The sequence below is a fragment of the Macrotis lagotis genome, chromosome 7, assembly GCF_037893015.1.
Source record: "Macrotis lagotis isolate mMagLag1 chromosome 7, bilby.v1.9.chrom.fasta, whole genome shotgun sequence".
In the NCBI taxonomy this organism is placed as follows: Eukaryota; Metazoa; Chordata; class Mammalia; order Peramelemorphia; family Peramelidae; genus Macrotis; species Macrotis lagotis.
The window spans coordinates 121,182,185-121,197,159 of NC_133664.1; the positions used below are offsets into that span (position 1 = coordinate 121,182,185).

The following is a 14,975-nucleotide window of genomic DNA, read 5'->3' on the forward strand; positions in this document are numbered from 1 at the left end:
GAAACAGACTTCAGGGTTAACATAAAAGCTTTTAAAAATAGGTAATTCATATTTTGAACTTGCTTAACTGTGTTGGACCACAATTACATTTCCCTAGAGTTTCAAATATGAGATTGTTTCATTCTCAACAGTTTTCAGTGGTGAAATTATTACTGTCATTTCTATTTCTTTTTTGTATAGATCATAATAAAGTTGAATTCAAATATTTAAATATGCCCTACTTTACCTAACTTAAGGGCTAATAGAGGTAATATAGGCAATTATTCATAGTTACTACTTGCTTCACAAAGCTACTAGGTCAGACAAGCAGTTCATTCTTATCTTATGAATTGGAGTAGAACCCTAACACCTTTCAAAACCTTGATTACTGCATATTTGAGTCAGAATTAAATGGTAGTATGGTCCAAGTTTAGCCAAGTACCCTGATGCAGGCTTGTGACCAAAAACAATGCAGCCTTTGTACTCCCCCATCCTACTCTTTTTGGGGGGTGATTTTTTCCTTCTAATGCAATTTTATAAGGAGAGATTATTCATTGTAGTCTTATTACATATTAAACAGGAATTATTACAAATTAAATAGGAATAAATCCTTTCAAAGGATTTAATGGAAAAACATATGGAGTTCTGTTCTAGACATTATATCCTAATTCCTTCCAGTTTCATCTTTATATTTTGGATAGGGAAATGGAAATTCCAAGGTCATTCAACCATTTACAGTTTTCCTGATTCTGATTCTCTAAACGCTAAGATGTTTTTGGATGATTCCCAGATTTACCTGTTGTTTTTGACTCTGCAAACAAAGATAAAATTGTTTGCCCAAGCTATCATTTTTTATATAGTAATACATGGAGATAAACTATCATGTGACTTTCATTAATGGAATTTGGATTCTCATATTCTTCCAAAGCTGTGTACTGCAATTGTTTAACTGACAGGGCATTCAGACTAAAGTTCTATGATACTAGGAGAAAAAAAATGAATAAAAATAAATTTCATAGAAATTTTCCTCCTTCAAACTCTTCTAAAACTTTTATTCTTTCATAACCTCTATGCATATTGGTGAAACCTATAGACTCTTCAGGATAATTTTTTAAATATATAAATAAAACAAAATACACAAGATTCCAAAGTAAAACAATCAAATATATGTGTGCGTGTATACACACACACACATATACATGTATGTATGTATTTAAACTTCACTGACCTCAGGTTAAGAACTACTCAAGAAATTACTAGTTATTCATTCTTTTTTTTTTTTTTGCAAGGCAAAAGGGGTTAAGTGGCTTACCCAAGGCCACACAGCTAGGTAATTATTAAGTGTCTGAGGCAGATTTGAACTCAGGTACTCCTGACTCCAGGGTCAGTGCTCTATCCACTTCGGCACCTAGCCGCCCCTAGTTATTCATTCTTAATTGGATTTTTTTCCCCTCTTGGTCACTGCAAATTAGATGTTACCAAATTATTGTTCTTTATATGTTCAACCCTTTCATTAGGGTTTTCTCTACCACTTTCACTATTACAACAAAACAGAATGAAAGCAAGAATATGCTATATTCCAGGGATTTGGAACAGCTATATCCATAAATCTTTTAGAAGCTTTAGGCTGTTTTTAAAGTTAAATTTTATTTTCACAAGTACAGTTAAGACAAAGCATTGACTATGTCCAAACAAATATGTTACAATCTGTACCTTAAGTACACCACTTCTCTATCAGAAGGAATGTTTCCTCATGAGTCCTTTGGAACTATGTGTTATTCAGCATCCCTAGGTCTTTCAAAGTTGGTTGTCTATACAATACTGTTGTTACTGAATAAATTGTCCTTCAGATTCTGTTTATTTCAGTCTGCATCAGTTCAAATAAGTTTCCAGGTTTCTCTGAAACTGGCAACTAACTCATTTTTTTCTTTTTTTAAGGTTTTTTGCAAGGCAATGGGGGTAAGTGGCTTACCCAAGGCCACACAGCTAAGTGATTATTAAGTGTCTGAGGTCAGATTTGAACTCAGGTATACCTGACTCCAGGGCTGGTGCTCTATCCACTGTGCCACCTAGTCACCCTAACTCATATTCCATCACATTTATTTTGTTTTAATTTTTATTTATTTAAGGCAATGGAATTAAATAACTTGCCCGAGGTCACATAGCTAGGCAATTATTAAGTGTCTGAGGCTGGACAGGTCCTCCTGACTCCAGAGCTGTTGCTCTATCCACTGCTCTACCTAACTGCCCCTTTCATCACATTTTTATAACATAACTTGTTCAGTCATTCCTCAATTGATGGGCATCCCTTTGGTTTCCAATTTTTAAGGGCAGCTAGGTAGCGTAGTAAATAGAGCATTGGTCTTGGAGTCAGGAGGACAGGAGTTCAAATCAGACTCAGACACTTGGACAAGTCACCTAACCCTGACTGCCTCATATCCAGGACCATCTCCAGTCATCCTGACTCATATCTAGCCACAGGACCCAGATGGTTCTAGGGGGAAAATAAGTCTGGTGACTTAGGACAGCACCCCCTCACTCAAATCTAATTCATGAGCTTGACATGGTATCACCTTTCTTGATGTCTTGGTCTTCTTCGGAAACAAAGGACAAACATCATCACCACAAAAAGAGCTGCTATAAATATTTTTTTGTATATATGGATCTTTTATCCTCTTCCTTTTATCTCCTTTGAGTATAGGTCAAATGATGGAAAAACTAAACCAAAAAGTATGCACAATTTATTAATTTTGGGAGCATAGTTCCAAACTCCATTCCAAAATGGCCAGACCAATTCATAGTTCCAGCAACAGTGCACTCCTATATCTGTTTTCCCACAACCTCTCCAGCATCTGTCATTTGTTTGCAAATCTGATAAGTGTGTTTGAACCTGTTTTAATTTGTAACTCTATAATTATTCATGATTTAGAGTATTTATTTTATATGGTTATTGATAGTTTGAATTTCTTCTCTTCAGGACTGTCTGTTCCTAGCATTTGACCATTTAACTGGGAAGTCAATCAATAAGCAATTAAGTGCCTATTATGAGCCAAGCACTGGGGTGGTGGTACAAAAAGAGGCAGAAGACTACCTGCCCTTGAGGAACTCACAATCCAATATGGGAGATAACATGTAAACAAATATATACAAGGCAAGTTATATACAAATAGGATAAATAGAAAATAATTAATAGAAAGAAGGCCCTAGATTTAGGAGGTGTTGAGGAAGCCTTCAGTAAAAGATGAGATCTCATTTGGGATTTAAACGAAGCCAACAAGGTTAATAGGCAGAGATAAGGAGGGAGATCATTCCAGGCATGGGAGACAGTTAGTAAAAATTTCTGTCCAATGGAGTGTCTTGTTTGTGGAACCAGCAAGCAATCCTATGTAATTGGTAAGTGTCAGGGAAAAACATGTAAGAAAACTAGAAATACCAGAGAGAACTATATGATGAAGGGCTTTGAATGCCAAATGAAACATTTTGTATTTCATCCCGGGGCAAGAGGGAATCACTGGAGTTTACTGAGTAAGAGGGGTAACATGATCAGACTTACCCATCAGGAAAATCACTTTAGTGGATGAATGGAAGATGAATTACAACAGGGAAAGACCTGAGGCAGGCAAACCTACCAGCAGGCTAGTACAATAATCCAGGTTTAAGATAATGAAGTTAATGTACTGGAGTGGTGGCAATGTCAGAGGAGAGAAAGGTTGTATTTTCCAGAGATGTTGCAAAGGTGAAATCAACAGGCCTTGGCAACAGATTAGAAATGGGGAGTGAGAGATAATGAGAACTCTAGGATGATTTCTAGGTTACGGGCTCGGGCTCGTGGGACTAGAAAGATGGTTTTGCCTTCTAGAATAATAAGGAAGTGGCAGGGGGAGAGTTTAGGGGGAAAGATAATGAATTTTATTTTAAACATATTAGTTTGAGATGTCTGAAAGGCATCTGGACATGTAAGACTGAATGTCAAGTAAAGAGTCTTGGGGCAGAAAGGTAAATTTAAGGATCATCAGCATAGAGGTAGTAATTAAATTCATAGGAGTTGATGAGATTTTATTCTTATAAATTTGAATTGGTTCTATACACATATATGTATATAGATAAAGATATAGATATGGACCTTAGAAATGAGAACTTTAGGGGCAGCTAGGTGGCACGATGGACAGAGCACTGGCCCTGGAGTCAGGAGTACCTGAGTTCAAATCTGGCCTCAGACACTTAATAATTACCTAGCTGTGTGGCCTTGGGCAAGCCACTTAACCCCATTGCCTTGCAAAAACTAAAAAAAAAAAAAAAAAAAAAAAAAAAGAAATGAGAACTTTACATAAGAAACTTCCTGCAAAGATTTCCCCCATTTACTTGAAGGGGTTTTAGGCTTTAGCTAATGTCTATGTGACTTTGTAAAAATCTAGTGTGAAGGGACAGCTAGGTGGCACAGTGGATAGAGCGCCAGCCCTAAGTTCAAATTTAAACTCAAACCTTTAATAATTACCTAGCAAGTCACTTAACCCCATTGCCTTGCCAAAAAAAAAAAATTTAAATCTAGTGTGATATTTAGACACAAAGCTAAATAAAGCTTTATCAATTGTCATCTTATCTACGGAGACTGAATATCACACAGATGATAGGTTTGTATTCTTTCAATAGAAACACTGTTTTCAAAGTAAAATTACTCCAAATCTTTGTCCTAAAAAGGAAAGGGAAGTTGTGTATGGCGGCTCATGACTGGGTAAAGAGCTCTAAGTTCATAATATGTATTTTTGCTTCTAAGCTGGAATACATATTATTCAAACCATTATGGCCCCCGAGATCATCCAGTAAAGCTAAAAAAAACTATAGTAGAAGCCTCATACCTATCAGATTGGCTAAAATGATTGGAAGGGATGTGGGAAAACCAGGACACTAATTCACTGCTTGGTTTTTTTTGGCAAGGCAGTGGGGTTAAGTGACTTACCCAAGGTCAAACAGCTAGGTAATTATTAAGTGTCTGAGGCCACATTTGAAATCAGGTCCTCTTGACTCCAGGGCAGGTGCTCTATCCATTGTACCACCTAGCTGCCCCTCATTAATTCACTGTTGATGGAGTTGTAAACTGATCCAATCATTCTGGAGAACAATTTGGATCTATGTCCAAAGGGCAATAAAACCGTGCCTACCTTTTGATCTAGCAATACCTACTAGGTCTTTATCCCAAAGAGGTCATAAAGATGGGAAAAAGACCTACATGTATAAAAATATTTAAAGCATCTCTTTCTGTAATGCCAAAAATCAAATGGGGAATGGCTGAACAAATTATGGTTTATGAATGCACTGGAGTATCATTGTTCTGTAAGAAATCCAAAGTGAATGGACTTCAGGAAAAACTGTGAAAGACTTGCTTGAATTGATGCTGAGTGAAGTAGCAGAACCAGGAGAACACTGTACACATTAACAGCAACATTGTGTGATGATCAACTATAATGATCTTAGCTCATCTCAGTATTCAGTGATTAAGGACAATTCTAAAAGGCTTATAATAATGTTATCCACATCCAGAGGAACAAACTTTGGAATACAATGTTCACTGTTTTAAATTTCATTTAAGTTTTTTCTTCCTTTCTAGTGTTTTTCCCTTTTGTTCTGACTAATATGGAAATATGTTAAACATGACTGTACATGTACAACCTATATCAGACTACCTGTTGCCATGGGAAGGAGGGAGGGTTAGGAGAAAGGTAGAAAAATATGGAACTTAGAACCTTACAAAAAAAATTTATGTTGAAAACTATCTTTGTAAGCAAGTGAAAAATAAAAAATAAATAGCATTTTAAAAAAAGAAGCTATGGTACATAAAGAAGACTGCTGAAACCTACTTGCCATTCAGAACTAAATTTAGCTATCTGGAATAGTCTTAGCTTTGTTCTCTATTCATGTCCTTATCAACTAAGATGTTGAACTTGGTAGTACTTATATCTGATCCAGAAATGTCTAGCCCAACCCTCCTCCTATTTATCAGTTGGATAGTAATGATACACTTAGAATCAAAAAAACAAAGAATTTGAAAGTTGGAAGACATCTCAATAGCCAATCTAGTCAAATCCATAACCAAGAGAATAAGTAGTGATGCAGCCTCGACTTGAATACCTCCAACAAAAGAGAACCCAAAACCTTTTGAGGCAGACGAATTTGAATTGTTACTAAATTTTTCCTGATATCAAGACTAAAATTTTCCCTTTTCAATTTCTATCCATAGTTCGAGATTGTCTTGTGGAGTCAAACAGCAAAAATCCAATCCCTCCTCCACATGAAAGACCTTCAAATACTTGAACACAGCTATTATATCCCAAGTTGTTTTTTGTTTGTTTGTTTGTTTTGTTTTTGCAAGGCAATGGGGTTAAGTGGCTTGCCCAAGGCCACATAGCTAGGTAATTAAGTGTCTGAGACTAGATTTGAAATCAGGGACTCCCGACTCCAGGGCCAGTGCTCTATCCACAGTGTCACCTAGCCACCCAGTCTTCTGCAAATTTGATGAACATATCATTTATGGTCTCTTTTTACCTGAGTCATTGATTAAAAATATGAAACAGAATAGGGTCACACAGATCCTATGACATTCCACTGATGTCCTCCTACCAAGGTGTATTGAATCACTAACAACTATTCTTTGAATCTTTCAATATAATTAGTTAAGAATTTGTCAAGATTATATATATATCTCCATCTTTTCCACTAGAATAGTATGAGATTCTTTATTAAACAAAAAAAAAGTTAAAATCTAGAGAGCTATATTTATAATAGTTACCTCATTTATTAGTTCACTAATTCTATTAAAAGTAGAACTGAGTTAGTCTAGTATAAGCTATTCAGGAAGTAATGTTGACTCTTTGTAATCACCACTTTCCTCTCTAGATATTTTCTAAACATCTCTTTAATTCACTAGAATTTTTCCAGAAATCTGAGTTAAGTCCACAGTTTATAGACTTAGTTTTCTTCCCTTTTTTTGAAAATTGGGACAATTGTCTTCCAATATAGAAATCAGAACTTTTTCAGAATTTAGGTTCAATGGACTTGAAATGATCTTCACCAGAAACCTTCAGGATATGCTTAAGATTCTAAAAAATTTTGTGGAAGTAGGCCAGAAGTCAGTCTCTGGAAAGTGGGAGGAAGGGGGTATAAATCAAATCACCATTTGCCTTGATCAGTTCTAGGCAATATTTACTTCCCTTACTACAGAGGAAGTCTTTTCAATTTCTCAAATTTTCATCCCTAAATCTAAGTCATTTAAGTTTCAGTCACTGACAGTTAATCAAATCAAGAGTTCAGGGAGCTAAAGGCAAAACTACCACCACATGACACAGTTCATTCTTCCCAGGCATCCACAAGAACAAGACACTTAGAGAAACATTTTCATAGTCAGTATGACAAACATCTATCAAGTAATAAAGTAAGCTACATAATGTACAAACCAAGTAAGATTCATGGGCTTAAGTTCAAGAATTTTAACCTAACAAATTTGGAACTTCTCCCAAGAAGTCAATTGGCCTTGTTCTCCAAATACTTTGATATTCTTCATTCTCCCAAACTAAAAGAAAATCTTATCAACTCTTGCTGCTTTTTTCCTATGAAAGCAACTTCCTTCTATTTCACAAATCATTTCTTTGTCCATATATTCTTGGCTTTGTAGAAGACCCCTAAAAGAACTATATACAATGGGGAGAAAAAATATTTTATCAGAACAAAAGCTGTTCCCAAGCGCACTAGAAATGATGAAATGGAGCTAGACACCAAAGATAAGGTATGTTTAACCTAAAAACCCTATGTTTATTTTCATTACCTCCTACATTTGAGAATTCAAACTTCTGCCTGAAAAGGTAGGGTTCCCCCCCTCCTGTATAGCTGAATATCATAATGGAACTAAATAAAAAGCCAGTAGAAACATGAATAGAATGGGGGGGAGACCATCAATGGAGAAGTGATGGAAAATAAATAAGCCTATGACAGTTATAAATGAAAATGAAATGAGAAAGCCACTGGCTACAAAATCAAAGGCAGATCTCTCCTTGTCTCCATCCTCCCTATACTGTAATAAGTACGGTTTGGAGTCAAGGCCATAATAATCATTTAGCCAGACCACAAGAGAAATCACGGAGAAATTCAGCAAATCAAAATGAGATCACTCCCTCTCTGGTGAATTTAACAACATAACCCTGAGAAATTTATGTGTTTATTTTTATTTAAACAATTTATTCAACCAAGAAAAAGGTAAGATTATGAAAATTGCCCTTTATTATGACACAGTTACCTCTCTAACCAAGTCTGATATGTTTAACTTTCCAGCTTTAAAGTTTTAGTGTCACAAGCAAATGCAAAAAGATTTTGCAAGGCTGAGTTCTTCCTTCTCTGTTGTTATTGTTGTTTATCCTTCTTTCTCAGAAAAGACCATGACATCAGGAAGATGAATAAAGTGAATTGGATTTAAGTGAAGGAGGGATAAGCAAGGTTATCAACCTCACTTTTTCCTTTGGCTTCATCTGGGTTCAGTGGCAAGATATAGATCAGGAGGACTGGAGATTGATTGCTTGGGATACCATCTTGGTATTTTTAAGCTAAGATTTTTAACTAGTCAGTTTATTGGAGGCAATGCCCATTTAGTGATTAAGGGTGCAAGAAATGAAATAAAGAGTGGCTTCTTTTACTGAGTCAAAAAAAATCAATCTAGGATTCTCTAGAAAGCTATGCAATACATTCTGATCTCAGTACCTATATATGAATAATGTGAAGAGTGGGACAAAGACAAATAGATGTTCAGTGACAAAGCAGAGTGGTCAGAAAGCCTTAGAATCTTTTTAAAATGAAGTCTGGTTTTACCAGATTGAAATTTTTTTTTAACATAGGACTTGGCAAATTTTTAAGCTTTTGAAAAGCATCTAGTGGTTTCAAGCCAGTTCTTCAAACATAAAATATGTTAAATACTTAGCACACAAATGAAAAATTATTAAAATTCAAATTTACATTTTAATTACACCATCCTCATTTTCAATTTATCTAACAATTTTCCTCCCTAGAGCTCATATTAATTGTGACTTAATTCACTTCCCATTTCACTGGTAAATAAAAAGAATCACAAGAGGGGGAAATCTGTTCACAGACATACAACAAATCAACTTGTTTAGAATACAGTTCAAATATCCTATTCAAGTGTTACAAGCATGAAGGTATTGGGTCCCGTTGCATTCTAATCTAATGAATGTCCACCAGGAAATAAAACTTAAAGAAGCCCATAGAAAAAGTTCTATAAGTGCAAAAAATATGTATAGAAACACTTTTCTTTAGAGTAGCAAGAGAGAATTGCTAATAAAGTAGATAGCAAGTGACTAAAGAATAGCTGAACTGTGGTTTATCAATGAATAATTGAAAATAACCTAAAAAGGCTTCTTTAAAATGGTACAGAATATGTATACTGAACTGAAACAATTTAAACAATCATTACAATGATTTAAAGGAAAACAACATGGAAAGATTTCAGAACTCTGGTCAATGTAATTACCAACAATGACTTTGAAGACTAAGGTGAAGCATACCTCTATGCTTAGAGGTGGTAGATTACAGGTACAGAATGAGACGTGCATATAACTGTCAGACATGATTAGTTTTGCTTAATTGTGCTTTCTTACAAGGGAAGATCCTAAGGGGGCAGCACTGGGAAATGACAACAATTTTTAAAATAAGGTTTTCATTTAAAGAAAAAAACCTGAAAGCTTCAAAGAATTCATTTTAAATGGAAGACTGTTGTTGTTGAAGGGAATGAAAAAAGAACTCTGCTAAGTTAAAAAAAATTAGAAAAATGAAAAAAAGATCCTTAACTAGTCACTAATTTCACACACTAAGAAAAGTCCACAATAAAGAAGCTAAATTTCATATCTTTGTTATGTTACTATTCTTTCAAGACAAAAACACTATTAGATTTTAAATAGCATTTAAATGAGTCATCCATCAAAGCAAAAGAAAAAAGTCAATCATGTTCTACACACTGACAAAGGATGTAAGATACAAGCTATCTCATGGTGAGAAAGAGGGAAATCTAGCATCTCTATAGCAAAAAAGTGAAATCTGTCTTACTATAATGACTGGCAATTCAGCATAAAAGATGGGGGAAATGAATAGGCAGCAACTTTTACCAAGGGCATTTAATAAAGAAATTGATACTTGAGACAGCAAAGCCCACAACTAACCCCTTTCTCTGAGGTTCAGTGGACAATTTTTTCCTGTTACATTTTCATGTCTTGGGGAAAGGAACTCAAGATCTAATTTTCATCACATAGGATTGACAGTTCTGCATCCTGGCAACTGGGTTGGAGGGGATAAATTGAAAGAAAGGGAAGGATAAAAAAAGACTCTTCCTTACTCTCCCTTCTGGACAAGGAAAGAGGTATAGGTACTGGAATGTCTTGAGATAGAGAATGTACTGTGGGGTGGGGGAAGGATTTTACTCCATAAAAATGGAGAGCAGAAAAGAAGAGATGAGAAGTCATCATCAAAAGATGCAAAGATAGGGGCAGCTAGGTGGTGCAGTGGATAGAGCACCGGCCCTGGAGTGAGGAGTACCTGAGTTCAAATCCAGCCTCAGACACTTAATAATCACCTAGCTGTGTGGCCTTGGGCAAGCCATTTAATCCCATTTGCCTTGCAAAAACCAAAAAAAAAAAAAAAAAAGATGCAAAAATAAGAAGAGCAATTCTAGTTAGTTTGTGTTTATAAACAAGAAGGCTCTCTATGTGGTAAAATGACTTTTTTTTCCCCAAGCATTAAAAGGTCTATCCATCCCTACAGTTGAAATCTCTAGGGCAAGAATTCTTAATCTGGGATCCAGTGAACACTTGGAAGTCCATAGACAGATTCTGGGAAATCCATGAACTTGGAAGAGGAAGGAATGGCTTTTTTATTTCAATGTGATTGCTTTCTTTTTGTTTCATGAATTTAAAAATAATGATCAGAGAAGGGTGCACAAGGCTTCACCATGATACCAAAAAGACCAAGAACCCCTGATTTGGGGTGAAATAATTCTTATCTCACCCTCAGGATCTTCATTCTCCAGTAGATAGGGAGAAAGATACTCAGTTGGGGTGGGAGGGGGAAACACCAGGGGGAGAGAAGAGGCAGAGGGGAAAGGAAAGGAAACAGGGGCAAGGGGGGGGGGGGGAAGAGAAGAGGCTGGGGGAGAGGTAAGAAAAATAGAGGTGGGGGTAATTAAAAAATAAAATAAAATAGGGGGGAAGGTAAGGAGGGGGAAAGAGTAAGGAGAGAGGGAGGAAAGAGGAGGGGGAGGGGAGGAGAAAGACAGGGAGGCTGAAGGGAAGGAGGGAGAAGAGGGGGAGCTGGGGGAAGGAGAAGAGAGGGGGCGGGGAAAGGGGGGCCAGAGAGAGAGAGAGACAGACAGACAGTCAGAGGAGGAAGAGGAAGGAAGGAAGGGGGTGGAGAGACTGTGCGTGAGCGTGTGCCCCGCGGGGAGGGGGTCGCGGAGGGGGAGGGGAGGGGAAGCAGGGGGCGCGCTCCTCCCCTGACACTCGGAAGAACACATGGTCCTGTCAGTGGGAGCCCCGAGGAGCGGCCGCGTGTGGAGCCCCAGCCCCGGCCCCGGCCCCGGCCCCCTTCCCTGGCCTGGCCCCGCTCCCCGGCCCCGGCCCCCTTCCCTGGCCCGGCCCCGCTCCCCGGCCCCCTTCCCCGGCCCGGCCCCGCTCCCCGCGCCCCGGTCCCGCTCCCCGCTCCCCGCGCCCCGGCCCCCTTCCCTGGCCTGGCCCCGCTCCCCGGCCCGGCCCCGGCCCCGCTCCCCGCTCCCCGGCCCCGCTCCCCGCGCCCCGGCCCCCTTCCCCGGCCCGGCCCCGCTCCCCGCTCCCCGGCCCCGCGCCCCGGCCCCCTTCCCCGGCCCCCTTCCCCGGCCCGGCCCCGCTCCCCGCTCCCCGGCCCCGCGCCCCGGCCCCCTTCCCCGGCCCGGCCCCGCGCCCCGCGCCCCGGCCCGGCCCCGCTCCCCGCGCCCCGCGCCCCGGCCCCCTTCCCCGGCCCCGCTCCCCGCGCCCCGGCCCCGCTCCCCGCGCCGGCGGCCCGAGCCCCGGTACCTTCTTGACGGTGCGAGGCGCCTCGGTGACGGTGCCGTCGGGGCTGACCAGGGCCTCGCCGTCGCGGTGCCGCTGGTGCTGGTGATGCGGGTCGCTCCGCTTCATGGCCGACGCCTGCGGCACCTTCCCGGCGGGCGGGGCGGCGGCGGGGCTGAGAGCCGCGGGGCCCGGGGCCGGGGGCCGCTCCGCCGCCGGGGCCGGGGCCGGGGCCGGGGCCGGGGCCGGGTGCTCGGGGTTGCCGGCGCCCGCCGGAGGCGCCGTGGCGGCCACGGCCGGCGCGCTCATGCCGAGCTGCGGCCCCGGGGCCGGGGGGCTCAGGTCCTTGAGCTCCACCTCCGGCACCTTGGCGGCAGCCGCTGCGGACACGACCTGCACAGACATCGCCGCCGCCGCCCCGGCCGCCTCAGACTCCGGCTCCCGCGCGGCCCCGCCCCCCTCCCCTCCTCCCCTCCCCCATCCCTCTCCCGGTCCTCCTCCTCCTCCGCCCTCTCCCTCCCTCACTCCCCGCCCACCCCGGCTGCCGGCCCCGCCCCCGCCCCGCCCCCCGCTCGCGCGGCGCCACGGGACCTGTAGTGCGCGTGCCCCGGGCTCCACGCGCTGATAAAGGGGCGGCGGGACCTCAGCCCCCGACGTGCTCTGCGCGCGCAAGGAGCGGACCGGCCCGCAACGCCCCACGGGAATTGTAGTTCCGCTCGGGCCGCCCCGGCGGAACTCGGCGCTTTCTCGGTGGGAGCGGCTGGGTTTGGGGGCCCCGAGGGGCGGGGCAGGCGGAGGAAGGAGCCGGAGGTCGGCGGGGGCGCGCGGTTAAAGGGACAGATCCCCGCCAAGCACACGAGGGAGGGAGGGAGGGAGCGAGGGTGGCTGCGCGGCGTGCAGAGGCAAGGCCGCCCGGCCTGCCGCGCCTCGGCCCCGGGGCTGGGCTGCCGGGGGACTGAGAGGCCATGGAGCCCGACCTCCCCCATTCAGGCCGCTCCGAAAGCTGGTCACACCCAGAGATTTACCTGCCTCTCCCGGCCTTGGCCCGCACCTGAACGCCCTCGTGTCCTTTGTGAGATGGCTGCTCGGGGCCGGCAAGGTGGCGCAGCGGCTAGAGCACCGGCCCCGGGGCAGGAGGGCCCGACTTCGGACAATGACCTTGGGCCAGCCACTTAGCCTTGCAAAACACCCCTAAAAGTAAAATAAAAACAAAGTGCGTGCTTGAACCTCTGCCCTAAAATTCAGTGAGTTTTATCTCAAACAAAATAAAGTGCCTAACACAGACATTCTCCCGAGACAGCAAAATGTTTCACCTTAGCTGGGAAGGTTCATACCTTGCTGAGAAAACCTAGCTTCAAACATCTCATTTGCCCAGCACCGTCATTTTTCACCCCTAATCGACAAAAAAGGGGAAAAGAGAGCTCAGAAAAGGGGAAGTAGCTCATCTAGCACGTCTGTACGGCCGGAAAGGAATGTGTGTGTTGACTGGCTTGCCCATTTCCAATAGGACCGAGGGAGGTCATAGTCAGGCCCAGATTTGTGCCTAATACAATTTGGGCCTTTACCCAACATCAGCTCTTTCACTCTCATAAGCTTTGTGGCCATGGGTATATCACTTAACCATTCCTGAACCCCAGTTTTCTCATGTAAAATAAGGGAGTTAAGCTAAATGACCTTTAAGGTACCTTCCAGTTGAGATCCGATGATCTTATGATGAAGTCATCCAAGTGGCCTAGCCCCCAGTACAGCCTCCCTCCATTCATTAGCTTTGACAGGCACAGCCACTTGGAAGTCCACTGAGCATTTTCATTTCCACAAAGCCCAGATGCTAGGCCTGCCTTTCATTTTGCTCTCTCCATACCACCTGAAATTCAAAGAGAATTTCCTTCCTCTTCCAGAAAACGAGCCCCGAGCTCCATCTTCCAGCTGTTGAGAAGCATTAGCAGCTCTCTAACTGATTTATCTCCCCCTTCCTCCTGGAAGAACACGGAGGGGCTTGTATATAGCCACCTGGTCTGCAGCAGACAAAGCAGACAGCAGCTGCCTACCTGGGATGCCAAAAGGATTGGTTACCTGAGCTTGGCTTGTGCCTTCCTGTTCTCCCCCCACCCTGAATCCCCCTACACTAGCCAACAGCTTCTCCTTCCTGGGCTGAACAGCCCAAGGCCTTGTTCCAGTTGAATAACTCCCATTTGTTCCAACTGCATACCATTCCTCAGAGGAGTTCCTTAATCATCACATTCATTCTCAGGATCATCTAGAGGCAAGAAGGAAATCATTCTCTTCCTTTAGCAGTTAGAAGAAGTGAAGCAGAGAAAGTGTACTTTCTTTTGATTACCTTGCAATCCACACTCCAAAGCTAATGTGCTGGTTCTTTGGTTCTCCCTGGAAAAATACTACATGTGACCTTCATTTCAAACAAAATGGTAACTAGGATTTTTTTTTTGCCCGTGGCAAAAACAAAGTGCATGAGGTGTAGCAAGTAGTGCTTAGAGAAGGGGTAGCTTCCTGCATCATCCCCCTGGGACCTAGGGAGAAATTCAAGGGTAGCAGCAGCCTGGATTTGGTCAAAGGAGTAGGAGAGTCTGAGATTGGGCAAAAATCATCCTATGCATTGCAGGCCAGGAGAAGGCAAAATATAGAGAAAGTGGTCTCTCTATCATAAAACAGGGAAGAATCTTTCCTCCTCCACCACCACCACACACATACCCCCTCCCTCTCCATCCCTGTATGCTTACACACACACAAACTACAATGGCTGTAGTCTAGTTGCATCTCCAAATTCAAGATCTAGTTATAATAGAGATTAAGTGCTGGGAGCAGTGTTAACCAAGTAACTCTCACGAATTTTTCCCCCAAGTTCAATTAATTAGGCTACAGAATATAAGAGGAAGAAAACAGACAGCAAGGTATTAGAAATTTAAA

The 14,975-nt window shown here is 42.5% G+C and overlaps 1 protein-coding gene across 4 annotated transcripts in view; it reads right to left on the reverse strand.

Annotated features, from left to right (window-relative positions):
- Positions 1 to 12,481, reverse strand: part of AHCYL2 (adenosylhomocysteinase like 2) — a 151,869-nt gene extending 139,388 nt beyond the window's left edge. For all 4 annotated transcript variants that reach the window (XM_074193718.1, XM_074193716.1, XM_074193720.1 and 1 more), the window contains exon 1: positions 12,075 to 12,481. In XM_074193718.1, coding sequence (XP_074049819.1) covers positions 12,075 to 12,455 — 381 coding nt within the window. In that variant the 5' untranslated portion in view covers positions 12,456 to 12,481. The remainder of the gene's footprint in view (positions 1 to 12,074) is intronic.
- Between the last annotated feature and the right edge of the window lie 2,494 nt (positions 12,482 to 14,975).